The following is a 26463-nucleotide window of genomic DNA, read 5'->3' as shown; positions in this document are numbered from 1 at the left end:
GTCTATGGCATAAGTAGAGTCACATTTGTCTCAGAATCATGTGTCTATTGAGTGTTCTCATGCCATAAATAATTTGGTTTTGTGGGTTCCCACCCACTATAATGTAAACGGTGGTTTCTTCCATTGCCATTTTTTTTCCCACAAGAGCTTTCTAAATGCTATTTTGATTTATTCTTGAAAGATTTCCCTTCTTAAGTGCCTTATGAGCCCCCCTTTTTTTTTTCCACTGGAGTGTACCAGCTGCATTTAATTTATAGTGTTTCAATATGCAAGGGTAAGAAAACTTTCTATTTGCTAAAATGAAACAAATGAGGGAAAATATAATGGACTTCTGGATTCTCCATCAACAAAATGTGGAAGTGAAATTCAAGCATAAAATCTTGCTCAAATTTGCAGAAAATAATATTGGATTAACATGTTCAGTACAAGAATTGTTGTATGCAATAAAAAGCAAGGACTCAAGAATGGTTCTTGAATGTGTCTGACTGTGTGAAAGATGAGGAAGCACAACATGTCTGTCAAGTTTTATTTGAGGGTTGTGCATATACTAAAAAGAGAAATCCTGATTTTACACTTCACTTATGTGAATTATCTTGTCATTGATATGAAAAGCAGGCTTACTGGTGCTAAGTGACTTGTTACATTACTGGCCCTGAGAAATAGGGGAACACATATTCTCATAATTCCTTAAACTGATCAGACAGTATCAGACTCCCAAGGTAGTAGGACTGGTCAGCCCCTAACAACACAGGGAAAATTTCACTCACCTAAAAAGAAGTACAAAGAAGCTGTCTCAGGCTTTCTTTGGTAAAACAATGTTCTTGCACTCAAAAGTAAGCATTGAAATCCTCTACCCATTTGTCTTCCCATATATACATAATAAAATAAACCTACATATATATGGCCAAAACCCATTTTTCTAGTGTGACATTACTTGTTTTTAATTATTGAATACCTCAACAAACTATATGTTTTATCTGTATATTTAATAAATCATATTTTTAAAAGATTATTTTAAAGCAAAAGATGTCCATCTCCAAGGTCTGGTCTATATCCTGTTCTCACAAGTCTAAAGTGAGGATTCTGAAAACAAAGATTAAAAAAAATCTCTTTAACTTCTGTGGTCTGGAATGGATTAGTGATTAAACGACCTTATAAGGCAGATTGTCTAAACCATCCTTTCCTTCTCCCTTGGACAGCTACCAGAGTGTTTCCTACATGTTCTACTTCATCACCTTTCAAAATGACAACAGCTTTCACTAGAAGTCTTTCTTTGCCTTGTGTATGGGTATTCCACCCTCTCCAGCATTAGTAGAGGTTTTTTCTGAATCAGCTGGACATAGCACTGTTCACTGAGGCATTGCACTGAGTCATTCCACAGGCTGACAAAGTCAAGATATCATTTGTGCCATTGAAAATAGATTCCTAGCCCCACCAAAACCACTGCATTATACATGGAGACATAGCTAAACCTTAGAAATATTAAATTTGTCTGCGTTTGGGATCTGTGTGTGTGTTTGTGTTAAATTAATATTCTCCTTGATAACGACTCCAAAGTGTCATTATCCAATGGGTAATATTGGTATTTATTCATGGTAACAACACTTGTTTATCCACAACTTTATTCTGTTCCCCAAATGCCTGATTTATTTCCCCAAATTGAAGGCTCCCATTATAAATACATATCTTTGTGTTTATGTGTGCATCTTTGGAAATAAATATACGTATATTTATATGAGGTTTCTGGTGAAGGGTGATTCATATTTATTATGTTGTTGGTCCCATGAATGTTTCATGTGCCTAAATTAGTAGTATTCTCAAAAAATTTGAAATTTCAAACATATAGGAATTGTATAGGAATTTAAAATATATAGGAAATTAATAGAGGAAACTTACTGCAAAAATGTGCCATAACATGTTACTGGAAAGTGGTATAAAAGAATGTTTCAGTCAATGTTTTTAGGATATTGGACTGATTCATATAGAGACAGCCTTCTTTCCATTTTCACTAATATTTTGTGTAGACAATAGCCATAAATGAAAATTATTAAAAATATTTAATTTAAACTCTGTCTTCACAATGCTTCTTTAAAATTTTGAGAAAATATCTTTACCAAGTGCTCAGCAAAGTTATTTCTTAATGGTGTTTGTCTGTTAGAGTTTGTCTGATGTTACAAAAAAGAGGCAACAGAGTGGTCTTGCCACAGTTAAAGAAACCCTAAATGCCTTTTAAATTGCTTTCGATTGGTTTCAAGATTTTTTGAACTTCCTAACACTTTTTTTTTAAAAATTTAAGTCACCTATAACAAATATTAATGTAACAATACAAATGAATAATTCTGGCCATATTGTTGTCAAAAGCCATAAGAGCAGCTTTTCTCATGCTATTGAAGGATTTCTTCCTTTTGGAACAGTCCAGTTAAGAAATTCCTAATCTATGTGAAGACTTTGCTTTTGTTCATTGGGAGATTTGGCCAAAGTTTTCTCATTGTTTCATAGTAAAAAAAAAATGAATGTTTTGGACTTCTCCCAGAAATACAGGGAGTTGTCCTATCCTCAGGACTTACTTTGATCTTATATAGATTTATGGATATAGAAAACCAGTTGCATAAATATATATGCATTCCTGAAAATAGCATAGTTTTACAGTTGTTAATTACAGGACTTGCAATCTACATAGAAAACTAAAGGAAGCAAGTGCTATGACACTTCCATTTTTCCACCACATGTTGACACACCACTCAGAAATATTAGTATGTATTATTATTAAAGCCATAAAACATCTGCTTCCTGTCTGGCTCTGTAGATGCCAAACTGTGGAGTTCTAAACATTGTCAGCTTCTCTTTTCTTGCTTGACATGGCCAGTGCTGCCACAAATAATATTGTCATCCCCCTAGATTCATTTACTATGGTTTTGGGAAGGCCACAGTGGGAAACAAATAATGCAATGCATAAACTGTGGCTGTCAAAGGCTCTTTCTTTGACATGAAATGATTCAGATATGGAAATTATTTAGTTGTGGACATGCAGATAGGATACTGTGGAATTAAGGAAATACATTGTAGTGTACTACATGGATAAGGATAAAGGGAACTTTTTTGTCTTTACTTACTATTTAACCAAAAAGCTATATTCTATCTTCCTGAATGACATCTTTCATTTAAAATACACAACATTTTGGGGGACTGTAAGATGTCAGACTGGGACGTGGCCCCACCTAGCACCCATTCTATTACAGACTGTGACCAGGCCTCCTTTCTCCTAGCCCAAGTGCATTGATGTAATTAGCCAATCAAAAAAGTTAAAATCCATAGTCACAAACAGGACTTCAATAATTTCTGTGAAAAATTATCAGTGGATAGAATTATTCTGTGGATAGAACTGATAAATTTCAAAAGAAGGTGTTTTTCTTTGACAATATTTTATGATTAGAACCAAATCTATCTCAAGATTTTCAAGTGCTTCTGCCAAACTAAACCATATCTGACTTTCTGCATAAGAAAGTTCAAGGTTACCACATACACATTCTCAAAAAAAGATCCATGTGAATCTAGACCATGGTGTGAATCTAAACACGATGTTTAATGTTAGTGTTCAAGTAGTGAAAAATCAGCTACAGCTCTGATAAGGTGCTAAAATAATTTGTAGTCTTTGGCTTCAAAATCCATATTTTTTCAGGGTGTAACCTTCTACCATCTTATTTCATTCCACTAAATCTTGTTATTTTGTTTCTAATTAATGAGCCTTTTAAAATGAGATATATTCTCTGTGTTTGGGACCCTACAAAAATGTATTTTCTCTGACATCTTTACTTTTTTGCTCCCTTTACTCAGATGCTTCTGATTTTCACAGAACTAGACATGTTGATATTACAAAATATGTTTCCTTCAGGATCTTTGTAGATTCCACATTTATAATATTTCAGAAAAAAAAGCTGCTTAAAAAAAAATTATCTCATTCTTGCTTGCACAGCAAATTTTGGTGCCTGAATTTAATCTTTGCATTGTTATCATCTCTAACAGCTCGTATTAAGGCTCCATGATATAGAGTAGAAGCAACTCCATATGGATTTTATTGCATTCCTCTGTTAGGTTAAATGACCTAAAATTATGCAGGCACTTTGCCACTGATCTACTATCCAGAAGTAAAAACAAAGGTAGAGTGAGAGTGCAAATAAATAAAACCTAAGACTGACTTGAGCAGGAAGCAGTTTGTTGGCAAGTTTTTAACCACCACTTAGTTTTTGGGCATGAGAAACACAACCTTTGGTGTATACAACAGAAACCCCAAAGAGAAAGTAGCAGGGAGATTAAATTAATTTCTTTATCTAATACTAATACATTCTTTCTGTTAAGTTCCCACCACAGCATCAAAGCACTGCCCTGGAAATGCTTCTAGTTCATGGCTGACAGATATTAGCTGTCCTTTAAGTCTACAACAGCACTATTTTTCTAGATGTAATCTGATATGCCTTTGGTCTTGTTAATTTAAACACTTCCAGCCCAGGACAGAAAGGGTACTGGAAAAAGAATATTAATCCAGAGAAAGGGTGTTTCTATACATGTGCAAAATTCTTTATAAAAATTGATGTAAGCAGATCACATAGCATGATGCCCAACAGTTTTCTGCCTGAGGAGCCTTTTGTGGAACAACTAAACATGGCTGGGGAGTGTCAGTGGGAAATGTATGTGGACTCAAGGAGATAGGGAATCCTACATTAACATGTAAGTTGCTGATTTACCTTTTGGAAAACAGTACTATTCTTAATGCAAAAGCAGGTACTGCTCATCTGGTAGGAAATTATTATCCCAGCTTCACAGACCACATCAAAAAGTACTTTTATTGTGGGTTTCACACACCCTGATGGTCTTCCATAACTTATAATGCTTATTTTCCTCTCAGTGACAAGACCCTTCACCAATTCTTCTGCAGTTTGCTCTGATTTTTATCTTGCCATTTGACCCATTCATGTTACCAGCCATGTCCTCTTCAACACCCTGCTCTTCTCTCTCCTCTGCCTACCTCAGGTTCTTCTGCCTCAGCTTTTACATTCAAATCTTTTACTGGCCCTATGCTTGTTCATATTTGTAAATCAGAGTAATACCTACATATGCAGTTCCATGCCCTTTAAGCACTACAACATGCAAACATCACAAAATGCAGTCTTAGAGATCAGTTATGTTTGACTCAGTGGGCTGAATTACTAGATGTGACATATTTTAAAGTTATTGATTTAGGTAGTGAATTATACACTGAAAGAAAATGTTCTGGTTTCTGTATTATTGACTGTGATGGCATGAAATAATATTTACTAATTGTTTTATTTCATTTTAGTTTACTTGAGCACAGAATTCTAGAAATGGAAGAAAGGCACAAAGAGGAGCTGGCCACTTTGAAGGAGGAAAAAGAGAACCTACAAAGCTTAGTCACCCGACAAAGCTACATAATCCAGGAACTAGAGAAGCAGTTAAACAAGGCAACAAGCAATAACAGTGTCCTGCAGAAACAGCAGCTTGAATTGATGGACACAGTTCACACCCTGATCACCCTCTGCTCCAAGGAAGGAGGTAAGAAAGTGGCACTATAAAGTACATTATAAAGTATATCAGAAGTACTAGGAAATATCTTTTGAATTAAGATCTCAATTTTTGGAAAAGCACAACTTTCTGGTCTTATTGCAAGAAAGAAAAAGACATTATAATTGAGGAGAAAAAAGCTGATGAGAACCCACAAATCAGATAAAGTTCAGACAGTGATGAGGCTGGTCCTTGTACCAACAGCTATATTTGATTCTTTGAATTTATTGCCATTAAGTTTTTATATCTTGACCATAGCAGATAGAGGCCAAGATTACATTGCTTTTGTACTAACAATACTGATTTGTTCCTCTGAGTATCTGTCTCCTTCTGCTGGAAGTAAGCCAACCAACCATGGATCTTAACTTTCCAGTTCCTCATCTACTCCTCACTTTCTTTTCAGTCAATGGAGAGAACAGGCTACTAACAAAGGAAGGTAATTCAGAGTTTTTTACAAGTGTATGGTGTATAATATTAATGATTTTGGTTATAGGCTCTTATGGTGCTATAGGTAGACATCCAGGAGATGAATATCTTAAATTGAGTTAGATTTTATTTGTAATAAGGGATCATTTTGTTTTCTTCTGTCTTACTGTGTTTTGTTTGTTTCTGGGTGCTCCAAAAGAAAAAGGTAGAAATAACATTGAAAGAAGGGCTCAGCAAAGACTCTTTAGGACAATTTTTCTCAAGTATGTTTTCCTTATTAAACAGTTTTCTTAGAGAAACTCAGACACAATTTCAAATTTCAAATGCCGAGGACACTGCAGAATGTCTTAAGAAAGAAATTCCTTTCACCAGAACTGATTGAGGGAGGGGTGGAAACCACTGTGCAGAATGGAAATGGTACTCTTGGAAGAATATGTTACTGTCTATGAAAAATAAGGCAAAGTCATACAGAAATGACAATATAAAAATCCTTCTGAGAAAGGTGAAGGATAACCGCAGTGAGAAACTGCGTAGACTTGTGAGTATGATAGTCTTTTAGCAATTGTGGAAGCGTGGATCAAGGAGTTCTCTGAGAGATATCAGAAGTCTGAAGAGCCCAGCATAATAGATTGTTGTCATTCTAGAGCTCTAAGTGCCATAAACTTAAAAAAAAAAAAGCAAAATACTAAAATGAAACCAGCAAACAACTATCCCATCACCCCAGATGAAAACTTGTCACCTGTATAATTCCTTGTTACCTGTATCACTATTCAGGGCTCTCTCTAAGAGGCAGAAGACATATCAATCAAACTATTCAGCTCAAGGCAATGTGGGTTTTCTCTCTGCTATATATTCCCATGCAACTTGTGTGGCTTAAATATAAACTGCTCCAGTCATGAGGATTACATCTCTTACTTTGGAAGTGTTGCATGCTTGGGCGAGTGTTGATAGACTACTTTTTTAAAAAAAAATGTTTTCCTCCTCTCATGTTCATTCTAAATGTTCCCTTCTGCTCATTGTGTTATATAGTTCCCTAGCATTTGGAATTAAATAACATGTTTCATAGAAGGCTGTTCTCATATCAATAGAGAAACATGGTGATGCAATGCAAATCCTTTATTATGTTTTATGGTCTTTTGGCAAAGAAACCTGGCAAGGCTGTGTCCAGAGTGTTCTAATAAAGCTCAGGAGTATTTTAAAATCAATATCAAAATGAAAGATATATGATTCTCATGCAGAGATATGTAGCAAGTTCTTTAAAGCTTAAAAAGATTTTCTAACAGTCTTGAATATGATTCAAAAAAAAAAAAAACAACAGCAAACAAACCAACATTTTTCCTAAACTTAGTTTCCTCAGCTGCTTCTTATAAAAACTTTGAATGAGGAATACAGAAGTGAGTTTTTCGAATTGGGCTCCTGGGTACAAATTCAGGTGCCTGAAAAGCTGAGATTTAAACAGTCTTTTTAACTTCTGAGGACCTATGGAAGTAAATGATGCTTAACACAGTTAAATGCCTAAGTATAACTTTAATAGGCTAACTAAGCCCTTGGTTTTGAACTCCATTACCTTTTGTGTATTATCATGTTCGGAATTTTCCTTGGATGCCTTTGTTCTTTGAGGAGAATAACTTCACAAGAAATGTTCGCGTGAAGGAATGTTTCCTTCCTGTTGTCTGATTAAGTCTAACTGACCAATGTTTTTGGTAGGTACATTCACAGTTGAAAATGTAGCCAGATAGCTTAAGTTAAAATAATATTTTCCTGGAGCACAAGACCACTCTAATGAACACTAAATACTGAAGGTTGTGCCAAAAATTAATGCCAACTTCAATCCAGGAAAATATATGTTGAAAGTGGAAATGTATGCATACTGGGAATTACCACTGGAGCTACTTTAAATTTACACCAAAATAAGAAGTTTGGGTAGTCTTACACAAGTCTTGATATGTGCACTAATGATCAAAACAAAAAATGCTCTGTGAGAACTGGTGTTTTTTGGGAAATGGAGAATAACAAAAAGTGATACATAAATCAGTGACACCTCTTCCTACACTTCCATAAATTTCAGTCATCCAATTTCTTAAGGGATATAGCAGAAATGGAGATGGTCCAGAAAAGAATAGGACAATGGAAAAATTAGAGTCCTGGAATAATTTTCATATGAGGAGAGAGAGCTGTAACATACAGATCTATTAGGTGGGAAAGAAGATATGTGGAATGCTGTTATGGAAATGCCCAAAATAATTAATGTTAGGGAGAAAAGGAACAGCCAGTAACATTGGAAAGTATTTTCCATTGATGAAAGAGAGGAATTAAGTAATTTAGGTAAAGGTTACTAGATATCATAGAGATTGCTAAATTTTTTTTATTATTAGAAAGCTGTAGGGATAGAAAAGGATGGGTCCTATTAAGAACTTTGGGTCTTTAATAGGGACACTCATCTTTGACAGAAAGCACAACCTAAGTGAGGCGTCAAGTCTGGAAAGACAGACTGTCAATGGTGAGGAACTTTATGAACAACAGAGTTGAGAGGAATTGCAAAGTATGTCTAAATCCTGTGGTATTTTGAGAATGGATTTAATTATCTCTGTTAGATTTTCCTAAATTAAAAATGTAAGTCACTATATTCTACCTTACATTTATGCCATGATATTTTAAAAATTGTCTGTCTTTCTGTCTATCTGTCTGTCTGTCTATCTATCTATCTATATCTATCTCTCCGTCCATCCATCCATCCATCCATCCCTCCATCCATCCATCCATCCATCCATCCATCCATCCATCCATCCATCCATCCATCCATCCATGTGTAAATTCTCTCCCAGGCTAAGTCACAGATAGGAAAATTATTTTCTTTTTCTTGTAAGTCATAGTATTGAGGATTTTCCCATTTGTGAAAGTGAAAAATAGAATATAGCTAAACCAATACATTTGGAACCAATCTGGTGATAATCACTGTTTTTGATTACAGAACATGACATACATTTTCTCCGGTAGTGACATAATCATATCAGAAGATTTATTTTTAGATTAATTTAGAGAAATTGGGACACTATCTGAAATTTTCCTTCTGGGAGCCAATGAATAATATAGCTGGGTAGTATAGAGATTCAGGGCTGAACAGAAACTGTTTTTGTTCACTAAAGCAGTCTAAGGAGCTAACAAAGTCCCTAGAACTGGATGAATACCCTGAGAAATCTGCTTTGGTGCTTCCCTGTGCCTAGGCATATATTAGGATAATTTCTGAAGAATTTAAAGGCAAATGAGAAAGAGAAAAAATAAACAAAACCAACCAGACCAAATCAACCAACCAAAAAAACCCCAAAAACTCAAAAAAACAAGTGAAAAGGTAAAAGCAACACAAATGAAAAATTTTTTAAATATAGGTAGACCTAAATAGAAAATCCAGATCCCATTTTCAGTGTCAGTTTTGGTACAGACCAGTTTTGGGATAAGAGCCACCTGTAAAACTTGGAATTGTTGTGAGTTCGGTTTCCAAAATACCACCCACCTCTCTCCCAGTGTGAGTGATTCTAGAGTTTCACTTGCATGTAATCCTTCAAATAGACACTCTAAGAGGTCACAAAGCCTACAGAGAGTCAAATAAATGCAGCGTACCATGGGGACTCACATGTCTCTCTTTTGGCCTGTGTCTGTGGCTAAACAAACTCGTCACATTGTCTGGGTATATTGGTATATTTTAGGCAGGGGCAAAAACCTTGGCAACATCTGCCAGTAAATTTCTAGAGAAGAATTTCTACAATAGAAGCACCTTCAGATACTAGCCTTTAGAGGAAATGGCTTTTCACTATGGTGAATATTAAAATAACAATTAAAGATGAAGTAATCTCAAAATTGAAATGTAGATAAATGCATGAAACTTTTACTTTTCCCCAACAAAAGATGAGGACATAAAAACATAGAAGTGAAGTCCTGATTAATCACAGAGATTTTGCATGATTATCTCCAAGACTGTAAAAGTGCTTCACCTGTAGCAAATAACAAATAGAGATCAAATTATAGATGCATAGAAATCAAATTATTCTTAGAAAAGGTCATAAAAGGTTTTGTGCTTATTGTTTTCTTCAAGCTGGTCTTTTATCATACTGCTTAGAGTATTATTTTTCTTAGAGTATTATTTATAAAGCACATTGCTGTCACTGTCAAACACATCTGTAACACAGTAAATACTATTATGAAGTACTTTCTAAGCTGCCACATGAGAAAAAATATTTATGGAGAAGATATTTAGTGCTAAAGTAGACAGTCACATGAATATTACTCAAAAAACTCCTCAACCCCAAAACAAGGCAAATACTAGAAATTATGTTAAGCAATAGCTAATACAATCAAAGATGTGTATGCAAGTTCAAACTAATTACTTTAGAAAGGATTTGGCTCCACTGGGAAATTACAGTTCAAGCCAATGTCACAAAAGGTACTTGATCAAAAGTACATTGTCTTTTATTCCAGTATAAGAAAATTTATTGAATTTCTATTGTCTTAGAAATAATTTGCAAAACTTGTGGTAACTGCCTAGGTAGTCCTACCCACAGGATAAAGGAATGTAAAAATCAGTGGGAAAGCATCTTAACCATAAATTTATTTTCGTTGTTCTATTGGTTTTTTCCTTTGGCTGTTTTCCAGACTGCACAATAATATACCTTGTTAAAATGTTTGGCCTAAACTTACTTACCTTAGAAAACTAATGGAACAGAAGAGGAAGTTTTGTCATGAATGTCTGGTTTTGTGACCTCTCAGTAAAAGAGAAATTAAGAAATATCTTTGTCTTCAATGCTGACAAGATGCTAAGCTTAATTCTCAAAATCATTCATGTATAAGCTAAGAATTTACCTCCCCAGAAGTACCCATTGACTTCATAAAGTAAAGAACATGGTAAGTGGATCTGGCATTTCAGAAAAGGTAGCAGTCTCCTGGTTTATGGATAGGAAAAATAAATACATCCAAAAATTCATTTGAAGGGATTTAATACTTTTTAAAGGCATAGCAATTAATTTGTTTAAAAAAATAAGATTAAATACTAATCAATCTATTCCACTTAGTCCAAAACTGATGTAAACTGATGTAAAATTTTACTCTGAAGTAAAAAAAGTGAGAATAGACTGAGAACTTCAAAGAAATGACCTGAAGGTTACAGGCTCAGGGGAAACTCCATTGACAGAAGCAGAATTGTCTCAGCAGTGGTGCTGGCCTTCTTCATTAGACAGACTTCAAAGAACCTTTTTATAATACAGGCTACTATTTAAAAAATTAAATTAGATTAGATTTTAGCAGTGTAGAAGTGCAAGATTTTATGATACAGGTCTTGATCATTTTACTTCTTTTCATGGAAAGAATAATATCACTACTCATCTGAGATATATTTTGAGGTGACAGCTTGTTTTTTCTGTACCATTTCTCTATAAACATTTTATTCCTTAAGCCCATGCCTCCTCTTGGTACTTCATCCTCGACATTATTAAGGTTTTTTCCAACGTGATGAGACATAACTGGTGAGGCAGAAACTAAGAGTGTGTCACATCAATTACTTCATTATTTTTTTTTCAAAACATAGAAGAACCTTTTGTTCCAGGTGCACGGAAGATTCTGATCAGCTTTGGCTGAAAGCTGTACGTTTGAGGTGGATCAGGATTGTGCTTGAAATGTCATTTAAGAAACTAATTCATGCATGAAGTGGAAGACTTTTTTTATACCAGAAACTGAATTTTAATTATCAATCTATTCTAATATACTGCGGCATAAGAACAAAACATGATGCTTTCGATATACTAATTAATTTTAAATTTTTTATTTTTTTAAGAATTAATTAAAAATCTCAGATTTGTAAAAGTTAAATACCTATATCAAAGCTTTAAACAAAATGCAGTTTAATGCACTGAAGTCATCTGGTGTTCCACACTATTTTAACTTCCCCAAAGATGTCAAAGCAGATAACTTCCGCTAAGGTTCAAGATCATGGAAAAAATCAATTTCCTCAGTTTCTCTCTACTTCCTCAATCTTTAGAGTTTTTATGAGCATGAGGTTTTCATTTTTACTAAGATATTCTAAAGCATAACAAAAACACTTTTGATTTAAAAAGAGATCAGAAGATCACTATCAGAAAATGTTTGCCGGTATTTCACAAAGCTCACTATCACAAAGATACATTCCATTGTGTGATCTGCTCCTATTTATATTTTGAAAGCTGGAGAAAAACTGAATCTTTCTTTTGCACTCAGTGTCAGGGAAGAGGGGTCCCCTTGCTCTTACTGTTGCTGGATCTTCTTGAGCAAATGATCTGGAAAGTGCTGCAGAGCTGCAGTGAGAGGCTGCTCTGACTCTGTGCTGTCATGGAGATGTTCAGCTGAACACACACATCAGCACCAGCTTTTGTGTTTCTTCTTTTTTCTGTTCAGGTGCTATATAATTCCTACTTTTGTTGAAGGCTCTCTTTATTGATATGCAATTTTCAGAGATGCTCAGAAAATTCTATTGGAAACTTTTTTTGGGGTCATTCTTATCTGACTCACCTAACATTGTCAGAGTTTGGGTCTGGACTTCTTTTAGATCAACAACATCACTTCTGTCCAAGTGAGTTTTTCCATGATGTGGTGACTTACAACTACAAGTACCCTTTTTCTCCATATTATCTGTTAAAAGGTAGTAGGAATGTTAGAATTGATATTTAGTGTTGATGTTAGTGGTTTTTATTTATTTATATGATCACTACCAGTGTTGTTTTTTTCTAAAACAAAAAAAAAAAAAAATTCTGAATCATCATGTTTTAAAAATAAAATAATTTTCATACCCTGTTAAGGCAAAAATACCTTAATTACAAACTTATGCTTTATAATAAAGTACAAAAAATTATATTAGGTAGTAGCAACTTTGGCTGTAATTTAATAAAGATTCAGTTCTGAAATAAGTAAATTTGAATGTGCAGCATTTGAAATTTATGTCAGTGGAAAAATATTTAAATTATTCAAAACTGAATTATGGATTCTGATATTTTATCCCTATTAACTTGCTGATGATCACAGAAGGAAATCAATATTTATTTGTACTGAAAACTTAAAACTGAAAGTGTATATGAATTCTTGATTGTTGATATTAACATCAATTACCCACCCTCATTCCTACAGTATAGGTCAGTGCCAAATCCTTCTTTGCTCAGTTTTGTGAAACTGGCATTATTCACTCACACCAAAGATATTACAGAGAATATCAGAATATATAAACCAAGTCACAGCACTGTCAGTGTCACCCAAATGACTTGATAGTAAAAAATTTCTTTGTATGCATACCATTGCTCAGATGGAAACATCAAATACACATTAGGGTATCTGCATGGAAAAACATAAATCAATTAAAGAAATATGGACGGTAGAAGTATCAAACAATGCCAGCAACTTAGTCTCCTTGTACAGTTAGTGAAAGACTTCTTTAGTTCTCCTCTCTGTGAATAGCTAGTTACTCACAAAATTGCTGTCTCAAGCAGAAACTCTTAAGGAACTCTATTGCAGCTGGATAATTAAGTGTCTTTATCTCTTTGTAAATGGGCCATAAGGCATTCTATTGCAGCTCACTAATGAGGACCATTATTTGGTATTCTTAAGTGATTTCTTTCAAATGCACAGTGATTTGAAGTATTGTTGTTCTTGCCAGTCACTAAGGCTGGATTTATTGGGAAACAAACTTGATAACTGTAGATAATTTATTAGGTATTAAATAATTATGCCCTGGAGAGGGTGAAAGCTCTCTATGTTAATGTCGTTTTCCAAGACTGAGTTAATTCCTGCAGCCCTACAGGAGGGAAATTCTACTTTAAATGATTTATTTAATAAGTAGTTGGATAGCTTGAGTGCTCTTGCTATGCAATTGTTTGCCTTTCTTATTGCAGACTCTTAGAGGCTGTGTGGGAGGGCAAAGTAATGTTCTATTAGCTGCAAAAACATTTCTATAAATGTTAACCTGAGACATCTAATTGACTACACCTTTTCTCTTTCCTCCCCATGTTTAAAAGTATTGATCTCAAATTCTTCTATGTAATGAACCTTAGTGCTCCTAACAAATCTGGTACTGGACTGATGTCTAGGCTGTTAGAATCATTGTAGCCATGCTAATTGCATTTCAGCATGGCTTGGTAGTTGCTCTGGATTGTACTTAAGTGGGTTTCACACACCTCTTTGGGCCTCCCACATGCACTGAGGACGATGCATGTGGCCCTTAAGGTCTAGAGTTTGAGAGCAAAGGGACTATTTTTGCTTTTATCATTTTTCCTTGGAAACAAATCCTTCCACTTCTCCATCAAGTCCAGGGACCGTAGGGTCATGGGGTGAATCAAGATCATTGAGCTGCTACAGCAGAATAAACAACTAGTATAACCAACAAAGAAACAAAGCAACCAAACAACCAAGCTACCAAACAAAACCCCTAACCTTGCCTCCCTCTTTTGCCCCTATTAAAATCCCAACACTTTTTGCAAGATCTCCCATTAGCTGATTCTTTTCTGACTATGGAACCAGTCCACAGCCAACAGATACAGCCAGACCAGCACAGCTCCTGTAAGTGACATTCTGTGATTGCACCATCTTTAGGGTTAGGTCTAAGTGCTCCCTTAGACATCCAAAATGTGCATGTGTATTATACACAGGCTTATATTGTCTTAGAGTCTGAACATTTTAATGAAGGCCAGCATTTTCTATTGTCATCATTCAGCAAATGAACGTGGCTAAGAAAGAAATTCTAGAGTTTTATTTTCTTTTGCCTTCTAAAACACCCATATGAATTGAAGGTGAGCTCCTGGGGAGATCTTGAATGAAAGATGCAGGAGGTGTTACTCACCAGTTAATGGCCCAAATGAAAATATTATTTTTAAAATTGATACAAAGGAATAAGCAGGAAATCAGGAAAAAAATGTACCAGATAATCCATGGTGTGTTCAAATACTGCATAAAATATTGGACCCCACATTGCACACAAAAAAAATCTACAAAGACAGATGACTTAATTAAACCTATGACAGATACTTCAGCCAGTGCAAAAGAAAATAGAAGGAGATTGCAGTAAAAATTGTAGGTGGCTTGTAGAGCATGGATGCAGACTTACTGACACTCAGCTGAGAATGCAGTGTCACCAGCTGGAGCACTCTTGTTAAAAGCAATCAAAGGGAAATTGTCCTTCCCACAGTATGTATATGGAGTTCCTTGGTATGGGACGCTGAATGATGAAAATTAATGTGGCTTCAAAAACGTAAACTGGAGAAATTAATGGAAGATAACTCCTTCAAAATATATTAAAGATGCAGATGTTTCATCTGGTGGAGGAAGAACTTATACTGTAAATTTCTGGTTATGCTCTCCTGAGCTTATGCTGCACTCCAGTCGTCTGCTTTGAGCACCTGTTCGTATTGAAAACTCCTTTTTCTTGCCAGGCATAAGCCAAGCTCTTGCAAAATCTTAGGGCCCTCCTAAGGAGAAAAGTCCTAAAGGAAAATAAAGAAAAATAAAATAAGTAATATTGAGAGTATAAGAAGAAAAAAACTGAAGATGATGGTTGAAAGTAGTGAGGAAGTCCCATGACTTCCAGGGCCCTGATGCTGGAGATGGGACACTGGAGAGGCTGGAGCAGCAAAGTAATCTGGGATATCTAGTGTTCTAACTTCATTTGGGAATAATGGGGGCCTTGACAATGCAGTTTTATACATTAGAATCTGCAAATTTATAATCTATAAACTTGATTATGGAGCAATACTTCCCAGAACAGAAATATTCTATTCCAGTATGTCAAAATGAACTTTCCAAGTTGCCAGTGGCCTGGTCTCTTTGTCAGATTCAGAGCAATGTCACAAAGAAATATTAACTTTAAAAGCATTTTGGTGAATGCATATTTTGTTGAAAGACAATGCCTGCCCAACCTCCAGTCCTAAACTTCCTTTCACCTTCCTAGTAAACAAATATGAGTACACAAGCATGCACAATGACATATCTGAGAAGACTGCTGGACTCCAAGACAGAAGCAGCCTTCATACTGATATCCCCCCATTTTGGTTTGCTTTTTTAAGATTTTCAGACTTACTGGAGATAAAGATAAAACATAGAATTAATAAAGTGGGAAAAAAATTTGACATTGGAGAAAGTTTTGAATCAGGGGGTGATAGTTTGTCTTTATAACAATTAGAATTAGGTAGTAACTATGTGTAAATTCACATTTTAAACTTCTAGTTGACTAGCTAGATGCATAAAAAGCTCCTGATATTTTATCAAGAATAAGTAACTGCAATACTTTTTTTATTACATACATCTCAATGGTTTTTAATTTTCTAATTATTTTTTGCATTGGTTATATTGAGTGGCAGTGGCAGCTTTAACAATGCAGAAACATGTTTTGTGAAAGAAAAACAGATAGTGTATAATATGTACTTGAATGAAAATGTTCTTTCAAGTCCATTTTAAGAGGGACCTAAGTGTGCTCTTTCATAGGTATCATTTCAGTCCCTGGGCATCACTGTAGTTATCTGGAGAGCATACCTGAACTGAAATCAGCCTTCAGGTTTGTGCTTTTTCTTCTGGTTTGTGTAACATTTGCAACACAATGGTGTTGCCACTGGATTTTCTTATTGCAGGCAACACTGGGTGTCACAGTCAGCTATTAGTTTGCAGTTTAATATTTGTTCTCAAGTGGAGGTTGGTATATGTGAGACAAGGACACTGAAACAGCACTGTCCTCTGGCTGTAACTCAGCAAAAACTGTAAGTCCTTGGATATTTTTCCTCCTCAAAACAAACAAAAAGAAAAACAAAACAAAAAAATCTTCACCTTATTCTGTCAGATTTGTTTGTGGTTGCTGTTGCTGGGTCAGGGAACATATATCCATGTGTGGGCAATGTTCCAGGCCTCCTCACTGGCTAGTGGTTTGAGTAACATCCTTTGGATAACATTAACAAACTCTTCTGGATTTGATTCTTCACAAGCCAGGCATTATTTGCCATTGTAACTGGAAATTTGTTGGTCCACAGCAGCTGCACCCAAATGGCTGGGAAAGAGGTCAGAGACAGAGGGTGACCTAGAGAGAAATGCAGGATTCCCCACAGTATGTCTGGAACAATGACAAGATCAAGGCAAAATTTATTTGCAGTCAGGATCTAGACAGAAACCATCATTTGGCAGTCCTTGTATGACCCTGTCCTGGAATGTAGCAGCTTTAGGTAAAACCACCAATTTACAACATTCTCCTTTTTAATTTTTTATGAGCTGCTCAACACAGGACATAATTTTTACCTCAAATGCTTTTAATAGTGCTGCTAAAATTTGGGTCAATTATATATGACAATAAGATATGGAGAAAGACTTTTCCTATCTGAATTCAAAAATTTTTAAGTGCCTTTTTGTTACTTCTAGTCTATAAGAAAATTAGATTTATGTAACTAGAACATCGAAACAATGAAAATGTAATATTTAATTCAGACACTAAAGAAATCTCTGCAAATATGTCCAAATAAGTCACCATCAAGCAGATAAACAAACAGCTGTTTTTCATTTGTTGTCAGTATCACTAAAGGACATAAAGAGTCTGGTGATTAACTCAGTCTCAACTGATTTCACAATAGCAGCTCAGATCTCAAATAACTTAGGAAGTATGATTGTGATTTACTGATTTAATCAACATAATAAACTTCATTTTAATATTCTTTATTTCTTATAGACAGGCTGTGCTATTCACCAGGTATCTGACAGAGACCTGAAAAGCAATGAGACAACATAATTTTCTCAAAAACAACCAGAAATACCAGTTTAAAAAAATCAAGTAGATTATTTTAATTTTTTCTTGGCTGAGATGAAATTAGGTAACTTACATACAGCTAGGAAAAACAGATATTGCACGCTTTCAATTTCATATTTCTAGAGGAGAATACTAGATTAGTAAATATTTCAGAAGCTACTTTTTCTTAGTAGTCAGTTGTTATTTCATTAAACCTGGGGGAAAAAAGAAAACATTCTCCATTTCTGATAGTTATTAGGAAACAAACTAATTAACTATTGATTTAATTTTCCAACTGATAGCAGAAAAAGAGTCTCACTCTACACTGGGCACACACAGCTATCAATCAGTTAAGTATCCCTGACTATTGATTTGGGAAAAAGCCTTACATATCTGAGCTCTCTCACTTGCAAGCACAGGTAAGCCATTCCAACACAACTGGAGGGGCTGCAGCCTCAGGTGCTGACCCCAGCTTTCTGCTGAGGGTTAATGTCCTGGGAGCAGGTACAGCACAACACTGCTCAGCCCCGGTGCTGCACAGCCCATGGGTTAACAGAGACCTCACTGATTTGGGTTCCTGCTCATCATCCACAGGGCCTGGGCAGGTATGGATGGCACTTCCTGTCCTGTCTGAACTCCACTCATCATCCAGGGCACTGAGGAAAAGGAGCAGCTGAAGGACTGACACCTGAGAGAAATAATTGCCATCAAGTAGGGAAAAACAGATAGCATGGCCCAAGGAGAAAGTTATTGGGCTAAAAATTACCCAGAAGACTTTTGGAAGTGCAGAGAAAAAATCGTTGTTGATTCTCCTTCTGTTCAGAAAAACAGGGCTTTCCATTGCATTAAAGGAGCATGACCAGTTTATTCATCAAGAGGAGGCAATCAGAAAGCCCTCCCAGGTTCCAAATCTTGGCTAAGCATTCCGGTTTAAAAAACTATAATATTATTTTTCTTGACATAGACTTATCTTTTTCTTCAGGTACATAAAACTCTGTCATTTCATATATGAAAACAGCTAGACAAACTATAGAAGTTTGTGTAAAGTCAATATCTTGAAGCTGACTAAGGAATTTAATGGTTACATATTTTGTTTGAGAACTAACTTACTTGAACTTTCTTACTTTAAAAAAAAATGCACTTGCACATCTACCATATGTGAGCCAATACATCATTCAGGGACTTTACTTGATATATAAAGGATTCAAGGTCTATGTAATGTTGTAGAAAAAAATAGTCTGGAGTTATAGTACCTAGAAGTAGTTTGGAAACTGTATGGAATATTAAGTTAGAAAAACAACAGCAAACCTTAGAGAAAACATATTTTATGCTAAAAGCACGTTACCAGTAACATTCCTGAGTATTAATTTTCTGTCAAGTTTGGGCTGTTTTTGCAAATTACAGTGTGATGTATTAGGGAAACCTAAACTTTAGCTAGTCATGCTTAATATACTGTGCTGCAATCTGTAATAATGTAAGTCCTTGTGAAGGACCTGGGCTTTTCTTGCAGTGGGAGCACCAACCTGAGAGAGGGGTGAGAGGTACCCAAGGAAAGCCATCTTCTCCTGGCTACAGTGGAATAAAACCCCTGGTACAGAGAACCCCAAATGGGTATTGGATTGCTTAGTTTTTAGGAAATTGCACATTTGCTCTCTGTGTGATCTCAGCTACTTCCGCTGTCTAAGAGGAAAGATGGCCATATCTATGACATTTATCTGCTTTTTCAACTTCATCTCTCACACAAACATCTGTTTCTTTTAGTTTTTTGGCATGATAATTTATTTCTAAGGATGATTCCTAGAGATCCATCTCTTTAGAAAGTTACCAAAGCTATTAGGTCTGATAATAAAATCTTACCTTGTTTAAAATTTTAATGATATAAACTTAAAAACATATCCATGATTTCTTTTGTCTAAGTTACAGTTAGAAAGGAGCCAAATTCAAATTTCCTTTCTTGAATCTTAAAAGTTATTTCCAACTAGTTTTCAATGTGTGTACAACACTCATGTAAGAGGTAAGATAATCTTGCTGCATACAGCTAATAAAATATAAGTGTTTTAAGACTGAAGGAAATGAGCAGTGCCTCTGCACCACCAAATATAATTTTGAGACAGGAGAGACTGATGTCTCCAGTTGAAACAACAGCATTAGAGAAATTCAGGCCAGAAAGAATGGATCTATTCTAAAGCCCTCTGAAATAAATGAGAGGCTTTTCTTTAACTCCTCTAGGCTTTGGCTCCAGCCCCAAGTAATTATTCAGGTTGGACTTTGGCCACAGATACTGACACCATCTGCCTATAGAAAGTACCATGAGGTCTTTAATTAACACAGATCACGAGGGCCTCAGTTCTATGTCTCATCTAAAAAATGTCACTTTTGAGAGAGTGCACAATTGATGTGCACCTTGCTAACGACCTCATTCCCTGCCATCTCACAGGGAAGTGTGTAATCTACCCTGTTGCCAACACTACCTTTTCCAAATATGGCTAAGTTTCAAAGTCATTGATTTCTTAATCAAATTTCATATGCAAATATATAAATTAAATTAGATTTTTGTTGATAGTGCTGAATAAAAATAACAAGCATGAAGCAAATACATGGAAAGGGAAAAAAAAGGGATTTTTGTTTCTTAAAATAAAATTTTAAAATAATAATATAAAACACATAAAAGGGAAAGAATAATGTCATTTTTGTGCAAAATGCCTACTAGAGAGCAGTATTGTCTTGCAGTCAGGATTGGATTTCTCACTATTTTTCTATTTTTACCTTTTCAAGGAATGACTGAGTAAAATGTTTAATCTTTTTTCACCACAATTTCCTATCTGTGAAATGATATTAATACCAAGTGTTCTGGCAGGAATTTGCCATCCTAAAATACTGCTTTGAGGTGTTCAAAGGGAAGATAGTACTTCCAACTGCAAGCCCATGGCATTATTCTCACCACCCATGGCCCGTGTGGTCCCACAAACTGTGCAAGGCCATTGCCCTGTTGCACATCAGCTCTGCCCAGAGGCCATTTCACTCAGAGGGAATTAAATGTAGTCCCTTTTGTATCTATAACTCACACTTTCAAGCCAAAAATGAAAAAGAAGTATCTTTCACCAGAGGATGAGTGTGTCTGGAAGACTTAAATATTGTATCCTTATTGTAGGGATTAATGAAGTGCTGGCCCAAACCCTGTGCATCACTTAAGGACATGTTTAACTTTAAGAATCTGAGTAGGCAGATGGATTTCCATGGGAATACTAATGTGCCTAAAATATGTGTTGTTGGAATAAAATCATATCCTTCACTATTGTGTGGGGTCATGGTACTTTTGTTTGTGAAAGTGAAGAACACTCTCAGATGTTGCTCCTTCTACAGGGAATTTCCTGGTTGTTCAAGACTGGGATTCTCAACATTTTGCACTCCTGATTTCTCAGCCCAGACTCATATATATATGGTCTGTCTGTAATATACAGGATCAAGATCTGCTCTGGTGTTATAGCATTAACTGTTTCCCTGTGCTGAGCCAAAATGAATTCTATAAATCTTGCCTCTAGACACCTGACCTCAGTAGCACTGTTTTTTTCTTTTATTGTATTTAGCAACCTTTATAAATGTAGATATGAAAAACAATTGAATTATTCTCTACAAAAAAATAAATTTAAGCAAGCAGCTGCCTTGCCCCAAGCTCCTATGCTGCTCAAAAGTCATTACTTGGTGAAGAGCACAAGCTCTCTCCTTCCAGCATTGCTGTCTTAGGTGAGCATCTGTGTCACTGAACACATTTTTCCACCTCCATGTGCCATCTCTGGGGCATTCTTTGGAAACCTCCCAGGTACAGCTTTAGTCAGAGCCAACACCTGCAGGGGCACAGAGCTTTGCACTCAGAAGGAACATGCTGTGTTACCTCTCAGCAGACACGATTCTCTGTTTAGCTGTATGTATCATGACTTCTTATGGTGCCTACTCTGCCTTCTGTCCAAAAATCTTTCTGCTAGTTCTTTACTAGAATTCACCAAATGCACGAAATGTGTAAGAAACACAGTACAATTATTACTGTGCATCTCTAGAAGGGATGCAGTGTGCCAACGTGGACTGCCTAGATACAGAAATACTTAAGACTGTTGTTCTAACTTATATTATCATGTCTTTTGTTTTGCAGTTTTACTAAAGAATGCAAAAAAGGAAGAAGAAAAGCCATTCAGAGATTGTGCAGATGTATACCAGTCTGGTGTTAACAAAAGCGGGGTCTACACTATTTATATTAACAATGTGTCAGATCCTAAAAAGGTAAAGACTGAGTTTATTTTCTTGTTTGTTAATACAATATTGATCTGAACAGGAAGGAGTCTTTTGAGCCTTTATTGAAGTTATCATTCCAGGAAATATTGTACTGGTATAAAAAGCTTTTCTTCTATTTAGTCTTTAAAAAGTATAATAGACTGAGAAAATGATTAAGTGTATTATTCCAGACATTCTTCTTTCCCGCTGACAGAAAATCCTCCCTAAGTTCCAACGTACACTCAATAGTTGACTCATTTCCTCCCCCTTGGCAAGCTCAGTTGAATCAGACCATGGCTGCAAATAAATCTGCAATAAAATTTTGAAGTGAGTTTGTAAAGTGTGATAATGCGGAAGCTGATCTTGGGGATTATCTGGTAGCACAAGAAAAGAAGGAGCAGAATGAGTAGTTTTTAAAGATAAGGATTAAAAAAAATTCTGCTTCTCTTGTAGGGGACAGGGAAAAGTGGGTTTGGCTGTAAAGAACGCAACATGCTGAGTGCCAGCACTGCTTGAGATGATGAAGCGTGTATAATCCCATCCTTCTCAAAAAAGAGACTTGGGAGGGGGTTTCTTTTATGCAAATGAAACATTAGTCTGTATAAGAGATTATGTTCTTGCAAGGCTTTTGTTGCTAAGGCACCTGAGTCAGGAACTGAGGTTAGGAACATGAGAGGATGACCTAAAGCCAGCTTGACTGTGGGGGAATGTTGGCTGTCCCTCTGACAGGGCACTGTTGGAGCAGCCACCAAGGGTAAGAGCTGAATACCTGGGAAATACAGTGATGGCCATAAAGTGGGCCAGGAGGGAGGGAACCACTTCTGTCTGATGAATTTATTCTTACTGCAGTAAAATGGTGACCCTGCAAACATAAAAAGACTGCAAAAAATATTATCAATATTATTTTTTATAGTAATATTATAATCATGTTAAGATATGCTAACCTTGTTCCTAAGTGGAGTTTGGTATTACAAAAGGCCTCTGGAAGCCTGCAAACATCAAGATGTTATAATTTAGCAAGGAATTAGAGTTCATTAAGCCACGAGTAGAATTGGGGTGGGAGAGCTTTATGGGTCAAGACCAACATAATTCTGGAAAATGTGAATGGGAAAATAATTGACATGACATAAAAGACAGATATCCCTGAAAGCATTACTGAGCAGGACAAGAATAATACAAGAAATTCTGCAGATGCTGCTCCACTCAAAAAGAGATGTAACATCTGTGTCCAAATTGCATGTACAAATTGGCAGTAGTTTTCTTAGCCTTACTGAAGCTCATGAGCCATAACCAGAAGCTGGACTGCAATATTGCAATTAAAAACAGTGGTTATCTGGAAATGCTGTGACACTCATGCTGCAGGTATATTTACCTCAAACCCACTTCACTAGCAGTATAAGGACAGTGACATAATGGAAGCCATCCTGTGTTTCCACTGTATCCCTGATTACAGACACTGCTCTCAATCAATACAGGTATCACAACTTAGCAACTTAATGCCATTGCATTAAGTTTTCCTGGAGGTTCCTGTTTTAGCAAGAAAAGGCTGGAGTGTGTGTTTCTGTGTGTTGAGGGCATTTCTGATACACCCATTTCTGTTTTGCCCAAGCAGTAACACAGCAAGAGCTGAGCCCAGGCATGTTCATGTTAGTCAAGTGAGCAGTGTGATTGCTTTAACAGGTGTTTTTTTAGACATTAAGGTCATTTAAACAGGCTGCAAGGTAAGTGCTGTGCAGATAACTGAACTAACCCCAGCTGAGATAGCTTCAGAATCACTTCAATGCAGCACTGTGCCAGCACTAATTAGCCCAGAGGTAGCACCATGCAGACACAGTCAGATTGCTCTAATATCCTGATAGGTACTCCATGGAGACAGACTTGCTTGTTTAAAGCCAGCTTAGTTATCTGGATTACCACAATGCAATGCACAGTTCTGGCACGTCTTAGGAGCCCTAATATATTATTTTCTTCTCTATTACTCACAGTCACAGCCAACTATCTCATTCATAGCAATTTTATGCATCATGTTACAAAATATACCTTCATTTAATTTTATATTTTCTAAGGGATATTTACTAGAATCCTGATAGTCAATGGAAAATACCTTTGTCATATATACAAATGTTACTCTCAGTTTTGGTGTTTTCTTGGTTTTACATCCATATATTCACAAAAAGATTATCCTTCATGCCATTTACATACCTTATTTTTATATTTTCACATGAGCTTAAGACTGCAATTTTTGTTTCTTCTTCCTAGCTTCACCAGATCATTAATATAGTTCATTAGCCTTCCAGTTCTTGATCAAAATTAGTGTTTCATATCTGTTTAAAAAATCTTAATAATATTCCATAATTTATATAGAAAGAGAAAAAATAATTTAACTATTAAGTTAATTAATTGGCTCACTCAGACATGTATATGTGCAGTGCCTGATAATGTAGAGAAATGATTACTCTGAGGGAAAGAAAATGCCAGAAGAAGCCTCTCAGTCCCTAGTAAAGTCAGGATGAGCTAGAGGGGAAGCAAGGCTTCTGATGAGCAAGGGAGCAGTGAAAGCAAGGCTGTCCCTATTTTGGAGTTGAAAGAACCAGGTCACCTTAGGGTAGGCCAGGTGTGATTGCTCTGACTGCAAGCAGGACCTCTCCATGTGCCCTTGGATCAAAACATTGGCTCTCCCACTGTTTTCCCTAATGTCTCCACAAACGTGGCTCTCACCATCCTCTGGGTGCACCACACTGAAAATGCAATGTTGTCCACCCCTGCTGCTGGGCTCCTGCGTCTGTGTGCTCATGGTTCTGCACAAGCAATTCCCAGGGCTGTGGTCTTCACTCCTCCCCCTTCACTTTCCTCTTGTGGACTTCCCACTGAATTTGTGCTGATGCTCTCTCTGAGCATATCTGGCAGAATTTTAACCCATTAAATGTAGGCTATCTCTCTGTACTGTGCAAACTGTCCTCCAACATGGTGCTCATTAGGCTGCTTCTGCATAGCACAGACACATTCCTGAATCTCAAAGGTCTGGTCTTGAGCTTGTTGCTCCATGCCAGTGAGGTAGATTTGTGGGGTCTTGGTGGGCATGCACTTAAAATGCAGTTTATAGAAATTTCTCTTCTTCCATTTACTTTAAAATTGAGCTTAGATCTGAATGCTATTTCTGAAATTTGTAATAATTTAGTCCATAAAGCTAAAATAAGTAGAAATATTTGCCTTTTAGGAGCTTAAGAATTTTTACCCATGCATTTAAGGAAGAGCAAGAGTACAATATCATGGATGGTCTTTTATTCAAAGTCAGGTTATTTTATGAATTATAAAATCAGAAAATATAATGCATTCAAATTCAGTCACTTTTTTTCATCCTTTTCTTTTCTACTAGAGGGTTAAGTATCAGAACACATTAAGTGGTGCTTGATGGCTGAGTGCCTTGATCTTTTCTGGGGCAGACAAGGCTAAAGCTATGCAGAGTAACATCTACAATGACCATGGAACTCCTGTTGGTATGGGCAGGTGTTTGTGTCTACCACTGCGGAAAGTGCCAGATCATACAATGATGGCAAGTAAAAATGTCCTGCTGGCAAATCTTTTTTTCACGGTGCAGTTTTCTCTTTCAATTTGATATATGATTCAGAAAACTTCAGTATTTTTATAGGTATTTCATTATATTGTACTGTGAAAATCCCCAAATTTGCATGCATCTTTAGAATGCGTAGTCTTAATACAGTCAAGGATTTACTGCTTTAAAAATTGGCAGTGGATTCATGGGAGCTTGAAATGACTTACAAGGAAAGTAAATCCATCTTTTAGAAGTTCTCACCGTAAATCAGACTAAAGACATTAAATCCTGTAGATGAATGTTCTGACTCACAGTGACTTCCCTAAAGAAGGAATAGGGCCAAAATATTTGTCTAGAAAATTGTGGGTTTTCTTGTGGTTACCCTGAATCAAGTTCATGTTTGTCCTGGTATTCTATTTCCTTCCTGCACTTTCACAGGGACTTCACTTGGCATGCCTGGTGCAAATTAAAACAAAAACACTTGCATATTGTTACTATGACAGTTCTTATGAGTTGGAGAAATTTAGAGTGGCTTTTTCTGAGGGTAGAATAGGGTCCTCTAGTCAACTCCAGGACAAATTTTTATTTAACTGTGTTGGATAGTAACCTCCAATTTGTCAAACCAGTACAAAGCTTTAAATTGCCAACCAGTGCTTAACGGATTGACTCTTGCTGTGTGAATGCCAAAAGCTAAACCTCTTCAACACTTACATACTGAATTTTTACTTAAAGGGCAGAATACAGCTTTTAAAAGCACAGACAAATTAAATTTAGGATAGGTGGAGTGTCAATATGGCATGGATGAGTCCAGGGGAATGAAATCAGGAAAATTTACCTGAATGAGTAGTCCTAAGAAAGTTAGATCTTAAAATCAAGTGTC

At 36.1% G+C, this 26463-nt stretch overlaps 1 protein-coding gene across 1 annotated transcript in view; it reads left to right on the top strand.

The window, feature by feature from the left end:
• Window positions 1-26463, top strand: part of ANGPT1 (angiopoietin 1) — a 152374-nt gene that overhangs the window by 75016 nt on the left and 50895 nt on the right. The window contains exons 4-5 of the mRNA XM_059865345.1: window positions 5336-5568; window positions 21912-22039. Coding sequence (XP_059721328.1) covers window positions 5336-5568; window positions 21912-22039 — 361 coding nt within the window. The remainder of the gene's footprint in view (window positions 1-5335; window positions 5569-21911; window positions 22040-26463) is intronic.

This window comes from Haemorhous mexicanus, chromosome 1 (assembly GCF_027477595.1).
Source record: "Haemorhous mexicanus isolate bHaeMex1 chromosome 1, bHaeMex1.pri, whole genome shotgun sequence".
Lineage (NCBI taxonomy): Eukaryota > Metazoa > Chordata > Aves > Passeriformes > Fringillidae > Haemorhous > Haemorhous mexicanus.
This window is presented reverse-complemented; position numbering and strand designations above follow the sequence as displayed.